At 47.0% G+C, this 14080-nt stretch overlaps 1 protein-coding gene across 9 annotated transcripts in view; it reads right to left on the bottom strand.

Annotated features, from left to right (window-relative positions):
• The window catches only part of EXD3 (exonuclease 3'-5' domain containing 3), a 252663-nt gene that overhangs the window by 136899 nt on the left and 101684 nt on the right, over positions 1-14080 (bottom strand). For all 9 annotated transcript variants that reach the window (XM_059865385.1, XM_059865392.1, XM_059865384.1 and 6 more), the window contains one exon: positions 13028-13066. In XM_059865385.1, coding sequence (XP_059721368.1) covers positions 13028-13066 — 39 coding nt within the window. The remainder of the gene's footprint in view (positions 1-13027; positions 13067-14080) is intronic.

The following is a 14080-nucleotide window of genomic DNA, read 5'->3' as shown; positions in this document are numbered from 1 at the left end:
GCTTTCTCATAACTGGAGCTGCTCTCTCGCTCACAGGCACTGGGCACTAATCTATGAACTGGAGAAGAGCAAAATAGGCTCCATTGAGAGCCCCGCAGCCCGGTTTTCAGATAGCGATCAGTGCGTCACTGCCGAGCCACGCTCCCGAGCTCGGCAGCCATTACCACATCAATGGCGGGGAAGGGGCCGATCCTCCTGCACAAAGCTGCGGCACTGCGGCTCCCTGGGGCACCTTCACACCACCTCGCTCCTCCTGCTTTGTGAACCTGGACACTCGGCTTCCGGGCCGCCGGTGCCTCTTCCAAAGGCAATTCAGAGGAGTCTAACTTAGGATATCACTGGCAGGGATCAAGGCAAAGGCAACTCTTAAAGTCAGCTTGCCTCCGTGCTGGGGCTCCTCACAGGGAGCTGATTGTTCTGGGCAACCCGAAAGAAGCTGCTGGTTTGTGGTGAGCAGCTGAACAATATTGTGTGACAGGATGCATCTGCTCCATGTTCCTGTGTTGCCTCACACAACCACGGCCAAGTGGCAGCCCGAAGAGTCACACCATACAGCTTCTCTGGTAAAGATCATTCCCACAGGGTCTTTAAAGGTCCCTTCCCACCCAAAACATGCTGGGATTCCATGAGATGGTCACTGGGTTGAAGCACATGGGGAGGCTGAGGGAGCAAGGCTTGTTCAGCATAGGGAAGTCCTGGCTGGATGTAGGGGAATATAATCCCCTCAATCAGTTTTATCAGGAGGGACCATAGACAAGATGGATTCAGATCCTCACAGAAATTCCAGCCAGGCCGAAAAGTCAAAAACTGGGACAGCAAGAGTGGCTAAGCACTGCAACAGGCCCAGCGGGGCAGTGGAACCAGGCAGGACATGGCAACACCTTGTCCCACAAAGCTGGCCCTGATCTGAGCAGGAGGGCAGAGATGAGCTCTGAGAAGAGCTAATTTCAAACTGAAATGATGCTCTGATTGTGTGATTAGCAGTGCCCTGCATTCCCAAGGCTCCTCCCCACACAGACGGGCAGCTTCTTGCAGCAACTGCTGCTTTCAAGTCCCAAGAACCTCCCGGGCGAAGAACACCCAAGATCTCATTTACCCAGAATACAGGATGGTCCTGATCATACTCAACAATACTACAAAGAGATCCAAATACACTTCCTGCACTGGGATGCCTTCCAAATTTTTGTCAGGCAGCCCCTGAGGGAAGTAATTCATTTTCAACAGATGAAGTCATTGTGTCTCCAAAATCTGCTCTGGCTGCCACAGATGTGAGCAGGTACAGAGCAGAATGAAAGAACCAATGCAGCTTTTAGAGGCAGATCTGGAGAGAATTTTCAAAAAAACATGAGCAAGAGGGTGAGACCATTTTCTTCAGCACATTGTTGGACATCCTCCATGGGCCTTCACGCAGCTCTCAGAGCCACGGAACAGATGAACCTGCTTCTGGCAGCAGCTTCAGGCCCAGGGCATGGACTCTTCCCTCCACAGAGATGAAAGGCTCCAAACAGGATGTTTCACTGAAGTGAATCTGGCCTGATCATTCCCAGATTTCACTTCAGTAGCTTCAGTAGCGGATAGTAATATTTCTTGGCTGGACAAAGCACAAACCCAAACAGAAATGGGGGACCATGGAATGTCCTGAGCTGGAAGGAACTCACAAGAACCAGAGAGTCCAACTCCTGGCCCTGCCCAGACACCCCAACAACCCCACCCTAGGCATCCCTGGCAGCACTGTCCAAAGGCTCCTGGAGCTCTGGCAGCCTCGGAGCCGTGCCCATTTCCTGGGGAGCCTGGGCAGTGCCAGCACCCTCTGGGGGAAGAACCTTTCCCTGATCTCCAACCAAAAACTCCCCAGTAGGTATTTAACAGGTTTAAGAGGGAAGGTGCAATGCTGTACAGGGACATTGCTCCCAAATGCCCAAGGAGCCATCTGGCACAGAATCCCCCAGACACTTCAGGACAGGCTTCTGGATAAAGAGGACACCATGGTACATCTGTGAGATAGCAAAGCTCATCCTGATTCTGGATCCCACTCCCCACTGACTGAAAATGCTAGAAAATCAGCTCTTACTGCCCATTTGGCCACCGCTACTGCACAGAAGGTTGCAGGGAAGGGATCTTGTCCCATTGCTCCTGTCACTGCAGACTTCAGACAGATCCCCAGAGGAAGGCAGCCTGAGGCTGTGCTGGGACCAGTCAGCAGTGCCACTTGTCTTTGGGGCCACTGATCAATTCCTGGTCTTGTTCAGCAGTGTCAGCATAGCCTGATACTGTGGGGACTTTCCCAGATCATAACCTCTTATTTTAGCCCACAATTAACTCATTTTCCTCAATTACATCCCACAACTCCAGGTATGCTGATACGCAAAATCACAACTCACCTGCAATACTTGTTATCCCCTCCACTTAGCTGGTCAGGGAATGGCACAGGTGTAGCTCTGCAATGAGCTGTAGTGTCCAACTAACCCCATTAAATAACCTTTGTTTGAAGAGAAAAGTAACTGTATGACATCCATAACCCTCCCCAAAATACAATTACATAGCAAATAGACTAAGGTAACTTTACCCTACTTGCTTTTTCAGATATAATTTCTTTTCCCTTCTCTTTTGTGTGAACTCTGTCCTAAGGGTCTATGCTTCCTCCCAAAATCTCTTTCTCGCAACCATTGCAGAGGCACCTTCTGAATTCCAACCTAACCCTGGCCCCAGAGCTGTTGACTATTATTCGTCCTAGGGATCAGCAAAGGACCAAGGATTTGGTCTGAATACAGAAGCCACAGATTTTTGATATGCTTCCAGGTTTCTCACACCTCGGTCCCACGATGGCAGCCTAGAGATATTTTCTGGGAGCACTCCAGCACTTGGCAAGACTGAAGATGAATGAGGATGCGGAAACTGGCCAAACTCTTTCAGAGCAGAGTACTGTGTTACTTATCACAGTAGATGCTTTGTCTAAGCCCAATGACACAGTGCATTGAAGACAAACTGGCAACCCTTATCTTCCCAGTGTATTTTGAAGTAGCATTTATCTCCCTGCCTTTCGTTATTGTGTCACACACACACACACACACACACACACACACACACACACACACACACAAATGAAGTGTCATGGGACCAATGGCAAATCCTGCTCTCCAGTTTAAGGAAGTGGAGGCTCCCATTGTGTACTGGGTGACGTGCGCTGCTGCTGGGGGTCACTGAGCCTGAGCCTACTGTCACCAAGCATCGTTTCTCTGGGCTTTCCAGCCTCAGAAAGTTTTTACAATCTAGGCACTTCCACAAATGTTCTACAGAAGTCACCATGCCAGAACTCTCCTCTGGTTTGTATCCTGGAGCATGGAAGCTTGCACAAGGAAAATACAGCTCTCTGCTAAGCTCTGGGGCTGCCTAAAGGGTGCATATCCAATCTGAGCATTCCAAATTCCAGCTTAGCAGCAGTGTGTGACATCGACTTGTGCTACAGAATCTGTCTTCAGGAATTCCACAGAGTGAGGAATTCCATGTGCTGCCAGAGCTGGGCCCACTGTGGGGACAGGAACAGGGCCCTACAGCTCCACGTCACTGCAGGGCTTCCAGAGCTGCAGGTGTGTGAAGGAGTGAAACCACTGCCTCTGTGCTTCTGCTGGGACCTGAACTCACAGGGTGAGTATTTTCAAAAAACACAGAGTTCACTCACCTACTTGTTGGGATGTTCGTGAGCCAAGGTCACTCCAACACTTCTTGGTTGGTTTGGAGCCCTGGCATTAACACAGATGAGCTAATCCAGTGTGCACTTAAACCCACCAATAACTCCAGTAAGTGTTCCCATACCCAGTCACATACATCATGAGAATACATAGACTCCTTTTAGGAAAAAAGTCTCCTCTTTTCTATTTAGGAAAGCCTTCAAAGTAAATAAGCAAAAATCCTGACCATGGAAATACTCGCTCAGGAGCACAAACTCTTCCCATCATTAGTGTATGGAAAAGAGATGCTCACGGGACAAACACAGGTTACCACTGATTTCTGTTTTGCCACGCCCAAACCTCCCTGGCTCAAAGCCAAAGCAATAGTCAGTATCTGTGCAAGATCTTTCCCAAAAGCAAAGCTTGGTAGTCAGTTTTTCTCTACTTTAATCTCTTTTGCTACACTTTAGCTCTTGGTGGTTTTTGTTCTGAAGGAGAAATGCTTGAGAGGGTTGACTGAATGAACTCTGAAATTCACACCCTGGCAAATTGAACTGATTTCCTAAATCCATAATTACAACATTCCTCAGAGATAGGCATTCTTTCAGAGTGAACAAGGAAAGATTAGTTTCCTGTTTCTTCCCATTTACATGACTTCTCCGTCAAGAGGAACTTTTTTGTTTCTAAACAATCCTCTGTTTATGTGGTTCTCTTCTTGGCAGGGAACTGGGGAACTAATCTTGCCTAAAAGTAGAATACAGCCAAACTATCAATTGCCAGAAGCCTGATTATCTGTGTGCAAGGCAGCTGATTTGCACAGGCTTTAGAAGCCAATATCTACCAGTGAGCACTCGGACAGGGGCCGATCGATTACAGAGGGTTTAAATAATCTGGGATGATTATTGAATGGCTGGATTGTTTTACTGCTGGCTGGGTAAGAAGGGCAGAGAGGGTCTGTGTGTGTGTGAAGGCTGAAAACTTAGTGACACTGGGCAAACAGAGCCCTCACACCTGCACAGCCCCAGCTCACAGCAGCTCCCGCGGGGCGAGGGCATCATGGGGCTACTGCCATGGAGCTGCAGGTAAGAACTGGCTCCCACGTGCAAACAGAGTACATGCAGAGCCCTTGTCTGCTTTGGTTTTTATCAGTGAATTCATCCCCTCCTTCTGTGCTACCCTGGGAAACAGGCAAGCTCCATGTCCCATCTTTCCCCCTGCGTTTCCCTATTTGGTTGCAAAGGCCAATGTCAGGGCTCTTGACGGCTCCCTTGGTACTGGAGCAAAAGGAACATGAGGAGTTGCCTGTTTGAAGTGAGCCTGACCTCATTTTTACTCTGTGGAATACAAACAGGAGCTGGAGTTGTTTAGGTGGGAGAAGACAAGGCTCTAGGGAGATCTTTTTATGGCCCTTTGGTACCCAAAGGGAGCTTATAGAAAAGACAAGGTGACGTCATACAGAGGCAGTGAGATGGTGAGGGGGAACAGTTTTAAACTGACAGAAGGAAGATTTTTATTAGATATTAGGGAGAAATTCTTCCTTGTGCTGCTACTGGATCCCTGGAAGTGTCCAAGGCCAGGTTGGACAGGGCAAGTGGGAAGGTGTCCCTGCCCATGACAAGGAGGTTTGAACAAGGTAATTTTACAGTCTCTTCTAACTCAAACCAGTGTGGGATTCTGTGATTTCTACCCTGTATTTGCTGCAGTTTGCAGTTTGCAGTCCAGGTATCCTGGACACCACTCCTGATGTTGATTTTAAGGACCTGATAGGATCCACACATTCCTATAAGGTTTTACATGATCATCATTCCTGTATAGTTTTGTACTCCTAGGATGCTTTTCCCACTTGGCAGAACTAAACCTCCCCCAGCACACCCCAGTGGAGTTGAACAGCTCACTGATGCTCTTAACTCCTTAATCTAACCCTGACCTCTCAACCTACAGCCATAAGCCAATTAGCTCTTTTTTATACCATACCAAATCTCCTTCTGATGAAGCTGTGCTGCTGAGTCAATGCCTGCTAGTGACAGAAATGTAATTACAGTGCTTAGCAGCACGCTGGCCCTGGCTGGTGGCAGGGGGCTAAGGTCAGAGTGTATCTCTAACACACCAAAACAATTCAAAGGAGATTTTTCCTCCCCAGTGTGTTCTCTCCAGTTTCCTCTCTTCACTCTCCAGTACTTAATTAGTTTGCACATTAAGGCTATTTGGCCATCAACTTTAAGACTGAAGTCCTAAACTTTCCAAGAATCCCTTGCCAATCTCTCCCTGAAGCAGAATCGACACCCAGCTCAGTCAATCCCCAGATTGGCCCTGTAGATCCACGCTTCAGTAAATGGGGGCTGATTTTCTAAAGTTATTAAACAAACACATCTTACATCACTCCAGAGAAATTTTAGCTGACTTTTAGAGTTATTTGGACATTTTTGACAATTTGGTAAATTGGACAGCAAATTATGGCAGTTTTTCTTGGCTTCTTTGTACCTACTGTAATATTACACCAGAATTCATCAGCATCTCTGTGTTTAACCACAATTTATTTATCTAACAACGGCTGGATTTGTTATAAATAAAACTTCTACAATTACAGTAGACACACCAGCCCTCCAGGTCTTACAGAGAATTAACACAGCCTAAGCCATGCAGGAAGTAGTTGGAAGTGTTTAAATTTAACTGTACACGTCATCCTTTGACAGACTCTTCCTTACTTAGCTGGGGAGGCACAGAATACGCTGCATGTTTGGCTTTTCCTGTGTGCTTCTTCCACAGCAGCTGGGGGTTTGTTCAATGCAAAGTTCCCATTTCTTTTAGCCCAAACCTCATTAGTACAGGTGCACATTTGCCTGCTCTCTCCCAAGAGCAGAACGCAGCTGCAGAACTGAATCACAGTCATGGAATCAGAATATCCTGAGCTGGAAGGGAACCACAAGGATCACTGAGTCCAGCTACTAGAATTACAGGATGCTGCTCCTTGAGATGGTCACAGACGTGCCTGTTCTCTGCACCAGCCCCATCAGTCATCCGTTTGCTTTCCCATAACTGGTGTTATTTCAGCTTCCAATCAATGTATGACCCCATGACAAACTGACCTGAAAAACGGAAGGAGATCGATATTTTGCCTCCCGCTTTTCCTACTACTACAAACTCCAGTTTGTCCATGGTTTAATATTCCCTTTAAATCGCATTGTGGCTGTGTGCTCTCCCCAGAGACCTCCAATAAGAATAGTGAATCCAAAGAAAATGGCACAGGGAAAAAGCAGAATGAGTGTCAAAGCACTGTCACCCCCACTGAGCTCCTGCCAGTCCCTGAACAGGGGACAAAACAAGGGAGAGGAATAGAAGGAGAAATGGGAGCTACAAGTGGACACTGGGGGAAGAAAGGCTGCCAGTTCTGACCCAAAACAAAGCAATTCCCCCAGTCCTGACTTCCCGGGAGAGACAGCAGACCTGGAACCTGTCACTAGTCCAGGAGTAAACACCAGCTGTTCTGCAAAGGGGAAAAGGGAAAGAAAAATCAAACTTTTTCTTTTCTGCAATGGCAGCTGCTAGGGAGCTGCTTAAAGCTGTGGAAAGATAAATGCAATTCTTTTGCAGATGGTTGAACTGGCAGATTACAGGCAAAACCAGACCAGGAGCAGCTCCTGCGTATTCCCACTCACCCCCATGCTGGGAGCTGCTGGGCTCCAGTGGCTCAGCACCTCGGCACAAGCACCACGTGCAGCACCACGGATGGGACCATGAACATTTATTTCAGCTGATGATTCCTCCCTGAGACTTCTAAGGCCAGAAGGAACAAAACAATCATCCACTGGTTTGATTTCCTGCTAAAGAAGTCCATAAGTACTAACAGGGGACTCCACACGTTGGCTGGTTAAACTCGTTTGGGTTTCCACCCTCCAGGAAAAGAGCCAGTCTGGGCTTGACTTTGGAGTGATGAAAGCCATCCCATCCCTGAATAAACACTTCACTCCAACCAGAGGGAAAGAGGATTTTTTATGCAGCCTTATACTGAGAGACATGTCACTTATTAATCACCTCCAGAGCATCGTTCCCATCTGCACAGCACACACTGTTTCATTCCCTGTGGATACTCAGTTCCTCACACTGCAGAGATGTTGCTGTACTCAAACCAATTGAAAAATTTCCCTCAACTCAGGGGTTCCAGGGAAGAACACTGGATATAGGTATTTGCAAAGTGGTCTTTTTGTCTCCTTGTCCTTATTCAAGACTCCCCAGAGCAGCAGTCCTGGCCAGGTGTTCTGGCCACAAAAAAACCTTTCAAAAAATAAATGGCATTCTACCCTTTAAAATCCCTTTAAAAATTCTCTCATTGAGTGTAACAGCTTTTACATTTTATTCCAGAGGTAGCTGTGTTTTAATTGAAGTCAAAATGGTTCTGTACAGAAAGAATCTTGGCATCCTACTGCCATTTAGAAATTAATTTATCAAATAAATAAGATTACATCAACTCCTTGCTGCAGTGTAAGGTAATTTAACATCTTTTAAGTACCAGGAATTGTCAATGTATTTCCAATGTATTACACAGAAGGAAGGGTAGATTTCTGAATATTTTCTGTAAGCAGCATAACAACCCTTGAACTGTAGTGGAACTGGAGTTCTGCATTTCCTAGGAGTTACCAGCATCTGACCCCTACTCACCCAGAAAAGGAGCTGGCACAGTGCTTGATTTTCATGGTCAGAAATTTTAAAATAAATAAGTTACCTCACTGTCCCAGCTGGAGGAGGACAGAAATCAGCTGCAGGCTCTCCTTGTGCAGAGCTGCCCGCAGAGCCCATCTCTGCATCCTCACAAGCCCAGAAGAGACTGAGGAGCTGCAGGATAGGGGCCTGAGGAAAATGAGGGCACTTTTCTGGGACGTGCATCCCTGCACCCTCCTCTCAAAGCACACACCAAGGTCAGAGTGGTCTCAGTCCGTGCAGAATCAGAGAACCATGGAATGATTAAGGTAGAAAAAGTCCTCTAAGATCATCACGTCCAACCATTAACCCAGTACCAACCACATTCACCACCAAGCCACGTCCCCAGGTGCCACATCCACACATTTTTTGAACACTTCCAGGGATGGTTCCACCCCATCATTGCCCTGGGCAGCCCATTTGAGTGCTCTACAGCCCTTTCCATGATTTTTTTTCCCCTAATATTTAATCTGGACATTCTCTGGTGCATTTTGAGGCTGTTTCCTCTCATCCTGAACAAAAGGCCCCTGCTCCTCAGGAGCACTCCCAGAACAAGTGACATGTTTCCAAACAGCAGTGCTTCTCTGAGCACCAGATTTGGAAGAGTTTCAGATGCTTAATTTTGAGAAGTTAAGGGACAGTTTCTCTGTGCAAACACTAGCACAAAACAGTTTGGGATGATGCAGCAAAAAGCTCCTTGGCTTAAGGTCAATAGAAGTGAAAATCCCACTTCTACCCACTCCCTCTCCTGGACACCTTACAGTGGTGATAACACTGACAGTCTAAAATAAACTAACGGGTCTGAACCCTGCCCAGTGCTGCTTCCAGTCACTGTCCCCAGCAAGAGCTGCAGTGCTGGGCACCCAGTTCTGCTCCACAGGAAAAAGAGTTTCATCGCAGGAAAGGCCAAACAAACACAGAGATTTCTTGATATAACTTCTTGGTATGTTTGAGATAACATTTTAAACTGATCTGGCACTGACTAGCCCAGCTGAGTCTAGAAGGGTCTAACTGCAAGACCCCCAAAACACCAGTGAGAAAACAGCACTGAGAGCAGGGCAACAGAACCATCCTACACCCAAGTTCTCTGTCAAACTGGGACTTTTCAGGCCACCAAAATGCTTGTGTTTGGTGGTCTTTGAGATGTCCTGGTGCTCCAGCTGTGTCTGAGACAGAAGTGTCCCTCAGCAGGGCCCTTGTCATGCTGCCAACCTCCTGCAAGTGTCTCAGACAGAGTCTGACACCTAAACCTTGCCAGAGGTGACACCTGCCACCAGAGTCACTCCCCTACTGTGCTTCTCATTGATATCACAGTTCCATGTGAAAGCCTGGCATGAAAAAACTCCTTCCATGGAGAAGCTCCTTCCATGGAGAAACTCCTTCCATGTTTTTTAGTGATTCTGTCCTACAGAATGTCCAGGGGAACATCTGCCCTCCACAACCCCTCTTGCTGCTGGCCTGCAGTCGCTGGCAGGACCAGGCCAAGACAAACACAAAGCATGCCAAAGTGGCACCACAAGGGTACACAGAAAGCAGACATGCCCTACCTCTTTTTCCTTGCCTGACTACCAATATCCTCCCCATGTTCCCCTTCTTGTGAGGACAGGTACTCCCTGTGTTCCAGCAGCCCAGGATCCCTTGGGAATGGAATGAAGAGCAAGCAGCTGGCACTGGGCACAGAGAGTCTCTTCCCCCCTGACTCTGCCCTCCAGGCATCTTCTCTTGGAGAAGGGGCTGCAAGGGGCAGTTCTCCTGGCTGACCAGGCCTGCAGCAGCCAGTGGGAATGAGGGCAACCTTCTTCAGGTATGAAGAGGTTTGGATCCTTCTCCTTCCCCTCCTGCCTCCTCTGCCATCCTTGCCTGGACACTGGCTTAGCCACTGAGTGCTGGTAGGCAGAGGGGGCTAAACCAGTTTGCCACAGGGCTGGAAACAGGTTTTATTGGCCCCACAATTAACTCCTGAGTTTCTGCTGTTTATAGGAGCAGCTAGGATCACACCTGGGATTCATTACGCAGAGCAGGAACAGGAAAAAATCTGTACTTGTACTGCTCAGGGTGAGCACAAGAAAATCCCAGTCCCAAAATGTCACTGGCCTGCAATGGCAAGCTCCAAGCAAGGACAGTCCCACCCTCACCAGAGTTCCTTGTATCTCTATAAATCCTGATATCTTTACCTATATATTCACTAGAGATAGTCATATCAATATAATTTATGTCTTTTTTTTATGGCTGCAGCAAAGAATTTGAAAAAAACTGAAATTGAAAAAAATCCCATGAATCTCTTTGAACTGCAAATTGAAAAAAGCATCCAAAATGATCCAATAATTCTGAGAGTCTGTCATTGTGGAGTCTTTTGGGGGTTTTTTATTCCTCCAGGTGACCAGAGGTTACATTGTGTCTCATCCTCTGCCTCCAGTCCTTAACAGTGCCTGACCAGGCAAAGCCTGGGAGATCCAAACTTTATGTGAGCCTCAGGTGAACACAGGGATGGGACACACAACACAAATCTGAGGGCTCAGCTCCACAAGGAGCCTAAGGAATTTTTTTGGTCAAACATGTCAGGTCACAGGTGAAGCTCTAACCTTTTGTGAAGCTGTTGCCCAGAGCAGCTGTGGCTGCCCCTGCGTCTCTGGCAGTGCCCAAGGCCAGGCTGGACATTGGGGCTTGGAGCAGCCTGGGACAGTAGAAGGTGTCACTGTCATGGCAGGGGTGGAACTGGATGGGCTTTTAGGTTCCTCCCAACCCAAACCAGTCTGGGATCCTGTGATTCTATGAAGCTCTGAGTGAACTTTGAGCCATTCCCTCCAGTAAAGCCCAACCTTTCAAAACAAATAAAGTCCTGGACAGTGTTAGTTTTTGCACTGAAAACCAAAACTTGCTCAAAGATCCTTCCTTTATTCCCTCATTTTCCTGCCAGCAGCAGCCCCCAGCCTGTACAGGTTGTTATTTCAGTTCCTGCAATTGCACAGGTACAGATTCCCATCACTTTCAACTGATGCCAGAGACAGGGATCTCTGATAGCACCGAGTCAGGCTGAATAACAGGCAAGTTTCAGCACCACTCGGCTGATAATTACACAGTTGTGAAAAATACACCAGTTGGCAACAAGCAGGAAATACAGAGTTTGCAATCCTTTGAAAGCAAGACAACCCTCTGGCCCAGTGCAGCATGCAGCTCTGTGCTCTCAGGGCTTACCAGGCACTACACATGCACTTCCCAGAGATATCCTGAGCCTCCTGTCTCCAGAGTGGGAGACTTGGGAGCTTTTTCCCACACTCCACCATACACAGAGACCCCCTCCCCACACACCCCAAAGCACATCCCCATGAGAGAATCATGGAATCTCCTGAGTGGAAGAGACCCACAAGGATCAGAGTGCCCAGTCCCTGGAGCTGCATGGAAGAGCCCAACAGTCCTCTTGTTTTGCTGGTGTGACTGAGCCCTCAGATCATCAGCCTGGCCTGTTACCACGCAGAGCCCATGCTGACCCTTCAGATGGACTTTCAGAAATCCCTAATGGCTGCAGAATTCAACCTGAGAGGAGTCACAGAACAGAAGCAAACACTCACCATGGGGCTGCAATTCCATAGGGAAATCAGGGACACATAAATAACCACTCCTGGTTTATCACTATGGAATTTCATGCTGTTTCATTGTCACATTTGTATTTATTGTAGGATCAGGTTAGTGAATTTTAAAGTAATGTCTCATATAGATAGAAATACCAGGAACAAGAAATGATGAAAATCCGATTTCACCAGGACTAGTGAGCTTTATGCTTACTCTTAAAACACAAAACTAAGTCTATTATGGGATAACTACTTCATTAGATTGTTAATACTGAATATGCATGTGAGTGTGTGTACAAGTATTTATTTTCACATAAGTATAAGCTCTTTCTTGCATGAAACGAGAATAGCTAGTACAGAAGACCCAGCAAAAGCAACAATTTTGATACATACATAAGAAATTTCTATTTAAAAAAATAAAAACAAAACAAATCATACCATGATTGCCTGAACTCGCTGGTTTATACTCCAAGAAAAACCCACCCTGCTCCCTTGTCCTTGTGCTGTTAAAATTACTTGTATCCTGTAGCACAAGACAGAGAGGTCACAACATCAGTCACCTGTTGAAAGTGGTCAGAGCATGCAAAGGGAATCTAACATTAATCCCAGTTTCCTCACACACCTTGCTAGCTGCTGAGGTATAGCCTCCTTTCCCCCTTCCTTGTCATTAACCAATGTAAATACTTGTAGTGCTCACTTACAAGTGCGGGAAAGTAAAAGAATGTATTTGATAATCTTATCTAAATCACAGAATCACAGAGCCATGGAATATCCTGAGCTGAAAGGGACCCACAAGGGTCATCCAGTGCAACTCCTGGCCCTGCACGGACACCCCAACAATCCCACCCTGTGCATCCATGAGAGCTTTGTCCAAATGTTCTAGATTGGCTCCAGCCAAAAGAAAGCATTTTCAAAGATGTAAAAGGAGTAAAAATACAAATGTTCTCCCTTGCCCTTCCCTGAATTTACAATTTGCTTTCAAAGTGCTGAGAAAGTGCAGAACTGTGATAGCAGGACTACAACATCCAGAGCTGGATATGCTAAAACATCTTCAAATAACCTCCAAGCAAACAACCCTGTGAAATTCACACTCACCTGAATGTGGTCTGCCCAATTCTCCTCAGTCATGGTTTTCTGAAAAGACAAAATCACTGCTGAGCCATCGTAGGAAAGGGAGGATGGGATGTTCCATACAGCAAACTAGAAATGAACATCTCATTGCCCCCACTGGCATCACCTGTGACCAAGGAATGCAACCTGGACACACAGGACACCTCAGCTCCTCAGTGTCTCCAGCTGAGGCACGGCAGAACACAGCTTGGATGAGGGAACTCTTACACCACAGCACATGAAACATAAAAATTCCTATGCAGTTTGTGCCCAGACTCATCTCTCCAGGCAGCCATGGGGAGCAATCCCCAAGGGAGGGATGTCAGGGGTCATCTGCAAGGCTGAGCCTTCAGAATATAAAAATACAAATTTTCTCAACAGTCAGATCATGAAAAATCCTCTGGAATTGTGAGGTCTGGGAAAGGAAACTGATAAGTTAATATTCCCATTCTAATGCAGTTCAGAGCCAAACTTGGGGAGAAACTCAGGAAGGGACCTGCTCTCCACTCTGCCAGGAACTGCATGAGACCCACCATGAGTCTCACCACAGAGCTGACAGAGGAAACAGGGAGTGTCAGTGTCACTTTTATGGAAAGATACAAGAGCAAACAGGGAGCAAGAGCCTCAAAGAAAACAGCTTTGAGATATCCAAGCATGTAATTTAAATATTAGTGAGATAAAGGAGACATTTAACCAGAGCTCAGACACAGCTGAGAATGGTAAACAGAGAGCACCAAAGAGCTCTCAGAAGAAGGGACTGTGTCCAGAAACAGCTGCCAAATGTACCTTAATGGAAATTAACTGGCCAGCTTGGAAACTTTAAAGCAAGCAAATTCTCCAAAACAAAGGAAGTGGAAGGCCAGAGAGAGCAGAACACCAGATCACGAATCCATTCCCTCTGCTAAAAAAATTCACCTGGAGAAATACTCTCTGCTCCCTCTGTGCATGACCAAGCTCCCTACAGTGACATCATCCAACATTAAAGCTCTGAGATGCAGGAGGCTGAAGTGCTCCATGCTCCCCAGCTCCTCTGGCAGT

Source organism: Haemorhous mexicanus, chromosome 21 (genome assembly GCF_027477595.1).
Source record: "Haemorhous mexicanus isolate bHaeMex1 chromosome 21, bHaeMex1.pri, whole genome shotgun sequence".
NCBI classification, from domain to species: domain Eukaryota; kingdom Metazoa; phylum Chordata; class Aves; order Passeriformes; family Fringillidae; genus Haemorhous; species Haemorhous mexicanus.
The sequence above is the reverse complement of the archived record's forward strand: the minus strand, read 5'-3'. Positions and strand labels throughout refer to the sequence as shown.